General features: G+C 73.1%; 2 protein-coding genes across 2 annotated transcripts; one reads left to right on the top strand and one right to left on the bottom strand.

Moving 5' to 3' along the window:
* Position 1: 1 nt before the first annotated feature.
* Positions 2-2,997, bottom strand: DPEP1 (dipeptidase 1; the record flags this gene model as incomplete). The annotated part of the gene is made up of 6 exons (XM_026042300.1): positions 2,891-2,997; positions 1,384-1,516; positions 1,038-1,170; positions 807-957; positions 333-399; positions 2-160 (listed from the first exon to the last, which is right to left on the bottom strand). Coding segments are annotated over exons 1-6 (750 nt in total), but the record flags the coding sequence as incomplete, so codon positions are not given.
* An 894-nt stretch (positions 2,998-3,891) lies between these two features.
* SULT2B1 (sulfotransferase family 2B member 1) lies at positions 3,892-5,981 on the top strand. Its single transcript, XM_026042412.1, has 6 exons — positions 3,892-4,048; positions 4,731-4,939; positions 5,030-5,156; positions 5,218-5,312; positions 5,384-5,564; positions 5,635-5,981. The coding sequence occupies exons 1-6, from the start codon at positions 3,910-3,912 to the stop codon at positions 5,748-5,750; spliced, it is 867 nt and encodes a 288-aa protein (XP_025898197.1). The 5' UTR covers positions 3,892-3,909; the 3' UTR covers positions 5,751-5,981.
* Positions 5,982-7,495: the final 1,514 nt, after the last annotated feature.

Raw genomic sequence — 7,495 nt, 5'->3', positions numbered from 1 at the left:
CGTCCGGCACGTTGCGCCGGTGCGCGCAGACGCTGTAGGCGGACGAGTGGCTGAAGATGACGGGCGCCCTGGAGAAGGCCAGCGCGTCCTTCATGGTCTTCACGGACACGTGCGCCAGGTCCACGATCATGCCCAGGCGGTTCATCTCCTGCAGCACCGTCTGCGTGGACGCGCGCAGGGCACGGTGGGCACAGGGTGCAGGGCACAGCCGCGGGCACCCTGCGCACACAGCCCCGGCTCCTCGGCGTTCCCGCACAGGCACCTTGGCCCAGCGCAGGGCTCGGTGCTGCTCGAGGCCATCCCCGTCCCGCGCCCAGCGCTGCCCCACTCACCCGGCCGAAGGGCGAGAGGCCGTTGTGCCGGGCCGGCTCGCCCGTGTCCACCAGCCAGTTGTCGGCCCTGCGGAGCGGCAGCGCCGGGATGCAGAGCCCAGGGAGCCCGCGCCCGTCCGCGGCGCCCAGCCCGGCTGCATTCCCGCCTGCAGCCCCATCCCGGCTTTGCTTCCTATTCCAGCCGCAGCCCTGTCTCAGCGGCATCCCCCATCCTGGCTGGATCCCCCATCCTGGCTGGATCCCCCGTCCTGGCTGGATCCCTCATGCTGGCTGCAGCCCCATCCTGGCCACGTCCCCCATCGCAGCTGCATCCCTATCCCAGCTGCATCCCCATCCCAGCCACATCCCCATCCCAGCCACATCCCCATCCCAGCCACATGTCTCATCCCAGCCGCATCCCCATCCCAGCCATATGTCCCACACCCGTATCCCCATCCCGGCCGCGCGCCCGGCGGTGCCCGCGGCGGGCGCTACCAGGGCGTGCTGCAGCTGTGGGTGAGGGTCATGTAGCGCACGCCCAGGCGGTAGAAGGTGCGCAGGACGCCCAGGCTGCTGTCGATGGAGTGGCCGCCCTCCACGCCGATGAGGCTGGCCACCTTCTTGTCGAGGAAGGCCTGCTCGATGCCTGGGGCGCGCAGCGGGCGCTCAGACGGGGACGGGGACGGGCCCTGCCGTGTCCCGTGGCCGTCCCCGTCCCCGGCTCACCGGCGCTGTCCACGACGCAGACGAAGGTGTCGGGGTAGAGCTCGCACATGCGGTGCACCACGTCTATCTGCTCCAGCGTGCGCTTCACCGCGTCCTTGTCCTGCGTGTCGCAGGGCACRTACACGGACCAGAACTGCCCGGGATGGAGCCCATCAGCGCTGGGGCCAGCTCCGTGTCCCCCTGCCCACCCCAGTGCCCAGCCCTGTCCCCTGCCTGTCCCCGTGCCCATCTCCGTGTCCCCCTGCCCAGCTCTGTGTTCCCCCCTGCCCGCAGCAGTGCCCGTGTCCACGTCCCCCCGCCCACCCCGCTGCCCGTCACCCCCGGGCCGTGCAGCCGCCCGTCCCACCTGCCCGCCCACGTGCCCGCGGAGCAGCTTGGGGATGTTGGTGTGGGTGCCGTTGAGCACCGTCAGGTTGGACTCCGGCAGCCGCAGCTGGTTGTTGAACCTCTTGAGGAGCTGCCAGGGCAGGTCATTGTGCCTGGGCCAACAGAGCTGGCAGGTCAGGGGCGTCCGGAGGCCGTCCCCTCAATCCATCCATCCATCCATCCATCCATCCATCCATCCATCCATCCATCCACCCACACATCCATCCACGCATCCACCCGAGCTTGGGTGGCCATCTGGACAGCCTCTTGCGCCGTCCCCCGGCTCAGGCCTCTCCTGCGGAGCCCTTCCCTTCCCTTCCCTTCCCTTCCCTTCCCTTCCCTTCCCTTCCCTTCCCTTCCCTTCCCTTCCCTTCCCTTCCCTTCCCTTCCGCACGCGGGGAGCGAGGCTGGTCCCGCGGCAGGGACCTGAGCGCTCCGGGGACGTCGGCGCCCCGCGGCGTCACCCGCCCCGCGGCGGCGCTGGGGAAATGCCGGGCGCCCGCGCGGGCTCCCACTTCTGCTCTGCTGCGTCACGGCCCGCCGCATCCCCCGGCACGCCCGCCCCGGTCCCGCTTCCCACGCCGCCCCACGGTGCCCCACGCCGGGGCCCTGGGTGCTCCCCATCCTGGGTGCTGGCGCCAGCCCTGCGGGGGGCTGAGCAGCCCCCAGCACCCTGGGGACCCCTGGGGTGACCGGAGCCGCCGCTGCACCGGCAGCATGGGCCRTGCTGGGACCAGCGCCCGGGGCCTGGGGACATCCCTGAGGACGTGGCCGGTTTGCCCCGAGCGGGGACTTCCCTGCGCGAGCAGCGCTGCGGGAAGCCGCTCGCTCCCCTGGGAGCGCCTGGCCCCGCTTCCCGGCACCCGGCCCCGCGCCCGCCCCGCTGCTCCGCGGGGATCCCCCAGCACCCCCGGCAGGCAGGGCYCGGCCCTGGAGCAGGGATCCCCATGGGATCTCCCGCAATGCACAGCCCCAGGCATGGAGCAGGGGTCTCCAGCAGGGCACAGCGTGGGGACATGGAGCAGGGATCCCTGGTAGGGCACAGACCAGGGACAAGGATCAGGGATCCCCATGGGATCTCCAGCAACACACCGCCCAGGGCATGGAACAAGGATCCCCATGGGATCCCCGGCAGGACACAGCCTGGGGACATGGAGCAGGGATCCCCATGGGATCTCTAGCAACGCACCGCCCGGGGCATGGAACAAGGATCCCCATGGGATCCCCGGCAGGACACAGCCTGGGGACATGGAGCAGGGATCCCCATGGCACCTCCGGCCGCGCTGCAGCCCCGTGGGGCTTTCCTGGCCGGGGGGCTCCTTGGGGAAGCKCGAGCGCTGCCGCGTGCCCAGACTCATGCCAGGAGGAGCAGAGTCCCCAGCCGGCGTGCCAATGCCCAGGCAACCTTTGGAGCGGCGGCCATGGCACACGCGGCGGGCGGGCGGCGAGGCGGCGCGGGGGCCGCGGCGGGGCTCGGCGGGGCTCACCCGTCGATCACCGGCGTGGTGCCCATGATGCGCTCGGCGTCGTCGCGGTGCGTCTGGCCGCGGCAGCGCAGCAGCAGGCACAGCACCAGCAGGCTCCCGCGCAGCATCTCCGCGGGCACCGCGCGCTCGCTCGCCGGCCGCGCGCCCTCCGAGTGTGGGTGCTGCAGCCTCCTCCCGGCCTCCTCGTCCTCCCCCTGCCCTGGTAAATAAATAACCACCCAGCCAGGGCCATAAACCCATCCCGGCGCCCCGGCAGTGCCCGGCAATTGTGTGCGGGATGTCTGCAGCACCTCCCCATTCGTGGCTGCATTCTGCTGGCGGAGGCCCAAAGCCCCCAGGGCCCCCCAGTGCCCCAGCTCACCCTGCCACCCCGGGGGTCCCCCAGTGCCCCAGCTCACSCTGCCACCCCGGGGGTCCCCCAGTGTTTCCAGCTCACCCTGCCACCCCGGGGGTCCCCCAGTGTCCCCCGCTCACCCGGTCACCCCCGGGATCGTGGCGGCCGCGCTGCTCGGTGCCGCAGCCACGCGGTGCGCTCTGCAGCTTGCGTGCTGCCGGCGGGACGGCGACGGGCTGCGGCCCCAGCCGTGACGATTCCCAGATGTGATGCTGGGAAGGCGAGCACGGAGCCGGCGCGTCCCGGCAGGACGCAGCGCCTGGGCCCCGCGGGCTCCCCTGGCACCGAGGGCGGCGCTGGCCGCCTGCCCCRCTCCCCAGTGCTGTACCAGCCACCCTGGCACTTGCCCCCCGGACCCCTCATGTCGCCAAGGGGGAAACTGAGGCACGTGGCGCTGCCCATGCCCGTCCCCATCCCGCGGGGCGGGCGGGTGAGCGGGGTGCCCGGGGCTCCGTGCGCGCCGTGTCCTGCGGCGGTGCCCGGCCCGCGGCAGCCCTGGCGGCCCCGTGCGTGCGGGACGGCCCCGCTGCAGGAATGCGCGGGGGGGACGCGGCCGCCCGCCCCGGCTTCCTCTTTTGCCGCTATTTAAGGCCGCGGGCGGCGGCGCCTGCCGGGCGGCGGGGCCATGGAGCGCCTGGGGGTGACGGAGACCTTCGCCGGCATCTCCCTGCCGGGCCACCTCCACACCAAGGAGTCCCTGCACTTCGCCACCACCTTCCCCTTCCGCGACACCGACGTGCTCATCGTCACCTACCCCAAGTCTGGTGGGAGCCCGCGGTGGGACGGGGACAGGGCTGGGGCGCGGGCAGGGGCCGTGGGGACGGGAATGGGGCTGTGGGCACAGGCAGGCCGTGGGGACGGGGCCATGCCGGGACTCCAGGGCAGTGGGGCAGGGGGGTTCTGCAGGCGGCCCGGCGGGACCCGGCCGCGCGGCACCGCCGGCGTGGCGGGCGGGAGGGCGCGGGACGTGGCGGGGACACCGCAGCTCCAGCACGGGACCCCCCTGCCCGCGCAGCCCCGGAGCCTGCGGGGACCCCTGGCCTCCTGAGGAGCCCCAAGGGGGTGAGGGGGGAGGCTGCCTCCAGACTGTCCCCGATCCCAGCCGGGCTCCGCCCTGTCCCCATTCCCAGCCTCATCCCGCTCCCGGCCCCACCCCAGCCTGTTTCCAGCTCCAGGCCATTCCCAGCCTCATTTCGCTCCCATTCCAGCCCTATCCTGTTCCCAGACTTGTCCCCAGCCCTGTCTCCAGCTGATGCCAGCTCCAGCCCCTCCCCATCCCCATCACCATCCCATTCCCACCCCATCCCCATCCCCATCCCATCCCATCACCCTCCCCATCCCCATCCCCATCACCCTCCCCGTCCCAGCTCCATGCCGCCCGTGTCCCCGTGCCGCGCGGTGCCATGGGGCGCACGGGGGGGCTGCGCTGACGCCCACCGCCCGCAGGCACCACGTGGATGCAGGAGATCCTGACGCTGCTGTTCAGCGACGGGGACGCGGGGCCGGCCCGCACCATCCCCAACTGGGAGCGGGCGCCGTGGCTGGAGCAGACCTACTTCAAGGAGGCGCTGCGGGACACGGGTGGCCCCCGCCTCATCACGAGCCACCTGCCCGCGCGCGTGCTGGCCCCGGCGCTGCAGCGCGCCCGCCCCAAGGTGCCGGCGGCTCCGCGGGGCTTTCCCAGCGGGACGCGGGGCTTTCTGGGCCCCGGCGGCGTCGCCCGCTCACGCGCCGCCCCGCGCCAGGTCATCTACGTGGCCAGGAACCCCCGGGACGTGGCCGTCTCCTTCTACCACTTCCACCGGCTGGCCAAGTTCCTGCCGGAGCCCGGCTCCTTCGACGCCTTCCTGGGGCGCTTCCTGGAGGGCTCGGGTAAGCCGCGGGCGGGGGGCGGCGGCGGGGGCRCGGGCGCCGCTCACCCCCGYGCCCGCAGTGCAGTACGGCTCCTGGTTCGAGCACGTCAAGGGCTGGCTGGGCCAGCGGCAGCTCCTCGACATCTTCTACGTCACCTACGAGGAGCTGCACCAGGTGAGCGGCCCCGTCCCTGTCCCCGTCGCGGCGGCCGTCGCGGCGCCCTGCTCAGCCCTGCCCGTGTGCAGGACCTGCCGGGCGCCGCGCGGCGCCTGGGCGCCTTCCTGGGCCGCGCGCCGTCGCCCGAGACGCTGCGCAGCCTGGAGCGGCACTGCAGCTTCGCCGCCATGCGCGACAACGCCATGGCCAACTACAGCCTCATCCCGCGCGAGATCATGGACCACAGCCGCGGGCGCTTCATGCGCAAAGGTGAGGGGCGGCCGGGGCGGCGCGGGGCCGCCCGCTGCCCGCGCCGCTGCAGCCGCGCTGCCCGCCGCAGGCGTCGTGGGCGACTGGCACGAGCACTTCTCGCCGCTGCAGAGCGCCCTCTTCGACCGCGTCTACCGCGAGCAGATGGGCGGCGTGGCGCTGCGCGCGCCCTGGCACGTGGCCTGAGCGGGGACGGGGTGCAGGGACTGCCCCCRGCTGCTGCCCCCGTGCAATCCCCTGCATCCCGCCACTGCAACCCGTGCAACTCTCCTGCTACCCCCGCCTTGTGGCCTGTGCAGCTCCCTGCATCCCCTCATTGCAACCCGCGCAGCTCCCTGCACCACGGCGATGCCGTCCCCATGCACCACGGTGTCACCCCGCTGGTGCCCTTGCAGCCCGTGCAGCCTCTTGCATGCCCGCACTCGCACTCCCTTGCAGCCCATGCACCCCCCCCGCTGCATTGCCGGTGCCGTGCAGCCGCGCTGCACAATAGCCGGGCCGGGGGCCACCTTGGGGACGCTTCCGTCCTGGTGTCCCGGCCGCGGGGCCCTTCCTTCCCCTTTGGCTGCCACCCGCGGCCTCGGTCCCCAGCTCGGCGGTGGCCGGGCCCCGGCAGGAAAGCGCGGCCCCAAATACATATTTATTGCTGCCCGGGGTTGCGTGCGTGTGCTCGCCGGCGCCGGCCGCAGGAAGAGCCCCGGCCTTATCGGGGCCGCATCGGGGAGGAGGCGAATCCGCAGGGAACGTTATCTCCGGCGGGGGGCAACGACCGGGCGGGCGCCACGCTGGCGCGGCCGGGACCGGCGCCTGCGGCCCCACGGCAGGGCGGGGGACTGCCCTCACGTCCCCATGTCCCCAGAGCCCCCTGCTCTGCCCAGCACCCCCACAATGGCCCCCTACCAACAGTGCCACCCTCTGAATAGCGCAGAGCCCCCCGCTCTGCCCCTGTCCTGTGTCCCTCTGTCCCCGGAGCCCTCCYGCTGCCAGGGACGGCTGTGCTGCCCCCCCAGGTCCCCCGGTGCCCACAGGGGTCCCGGGGCGGCTCCCGCGGGCGCCGCGTTCCCATGGCAACGCGCGTTATCCCCCTGGCGAGGGGATGACTCAGGAGCTATAAATACACAGGGATGGGGCCGGCTCTCGGAGCGGCGGCCGCGGCGGCACCGGGCAGGGCGGCGCGCGGGGACGGGGACAGGGAYGGGGACGGGGACRCGTCCCCGGGGCRCACGGGCACCTTGCACGGGACRGGCCCTGCGGCGCGGCGCCGTGTGCTGCACACAGGCCGGGCACAGGGCACAGCGCACGTGGCACGTGCTGGATGCACCCGGCACGTGCTGACTGCACGGAAGAGGCTGCACGCACCGCCGCAGGGCGCGGGCACGCAGCAGTGCACGGCACGCTGCAGGCGCCACGGCGCTTGGCACGGGAGCCGCGCAGCACACGGCATGCAGCACAGAATGCATGGCACGGTGCAGAGCCCACGCCACGTGGCACACGCTGCGCGGCACGGGGTGCAGCGCAGCGCATGGCCCGGTGCGTGTCATGACGCACGGCACACTGCATGGCACGGTGCATGGCACAGGGTGCAGCACGCTGCCTGCTCCTGGCACAACACCCAGCGTGGGCACTGTCAGGAGCCAAGGGCTGCTGCTGATCCCGTCCCTCTCTGTCCACTCTGGATTTCCCGGGCAGGTTGCGCTGCCCGCTCCGATGCCCAGGCTCCTCCTGATGAAGGTCCTGGCCGGTGCGCGGCAGCAAGGAGCAGGCGGCACGGGGCAGGGGGCTCCTTGCTTTATTGGCGGGGGGGTCATGCAGCTGGGCGGCGCCGTCGCAGCGACGAAGAAGCGCGGGATAGCGGGACAGGGGGCAGCGGGATGGGCACACGGCACACAGGGTCTGGTGGGTGCAGCACAGTGCAGCGTGGCACAGCACGG

This window comes from Nothoprocta perdicaria, unplaced genomic scaffold (assembly GCF_003342845.1).
Source record: "Nothoprocta perdicaria isolate Ctin4 unplaced genomic scaffold, notPer1 scaffold_30, whole genome shotgun sequence".
In the NCBI taxonomy this organism is placed as follows: domain Eukaryota; kingdom Metazoa; phylum Chordata; class Aves; order Tinamiformes; family Tinamidae; genus Nothoprocta; species Nothoprocta perdicaria.
Note: the sequence above shows the minus strand (reverse complement) of the source record. Positions and strands in the feature narration are given on the sequence as shown.

What these genes read in the sequence shown, in the direction of transcription:
- SULT2B1 (XM_026042412.1), top strand. Translation starts at nt 3,910, where the DNA reads ATGGAGCGCCTGGGGGTGACGGAGACCTTCGCCGGCATCTCCCTGCCG. An exon ending in TGCAGCGCGCCCGCCCCAAG is followed by an intron (nt 4,940 to 5,029) that starts GTGCCGGCGGCT and finishes GCCCCGCGCCAG; the next exon opens with GTCATCTACGTGGCCAGGAA. An exon ending in CGGGCGCTTCATGCGCAAAG is followed by an intron (nt 5,565 to 5,634) that starts GTGAGGGGCGGC and finishes TGCCCGCCGCAG; the next exon opens with GCGTCGTGGGCGACTGGCAC.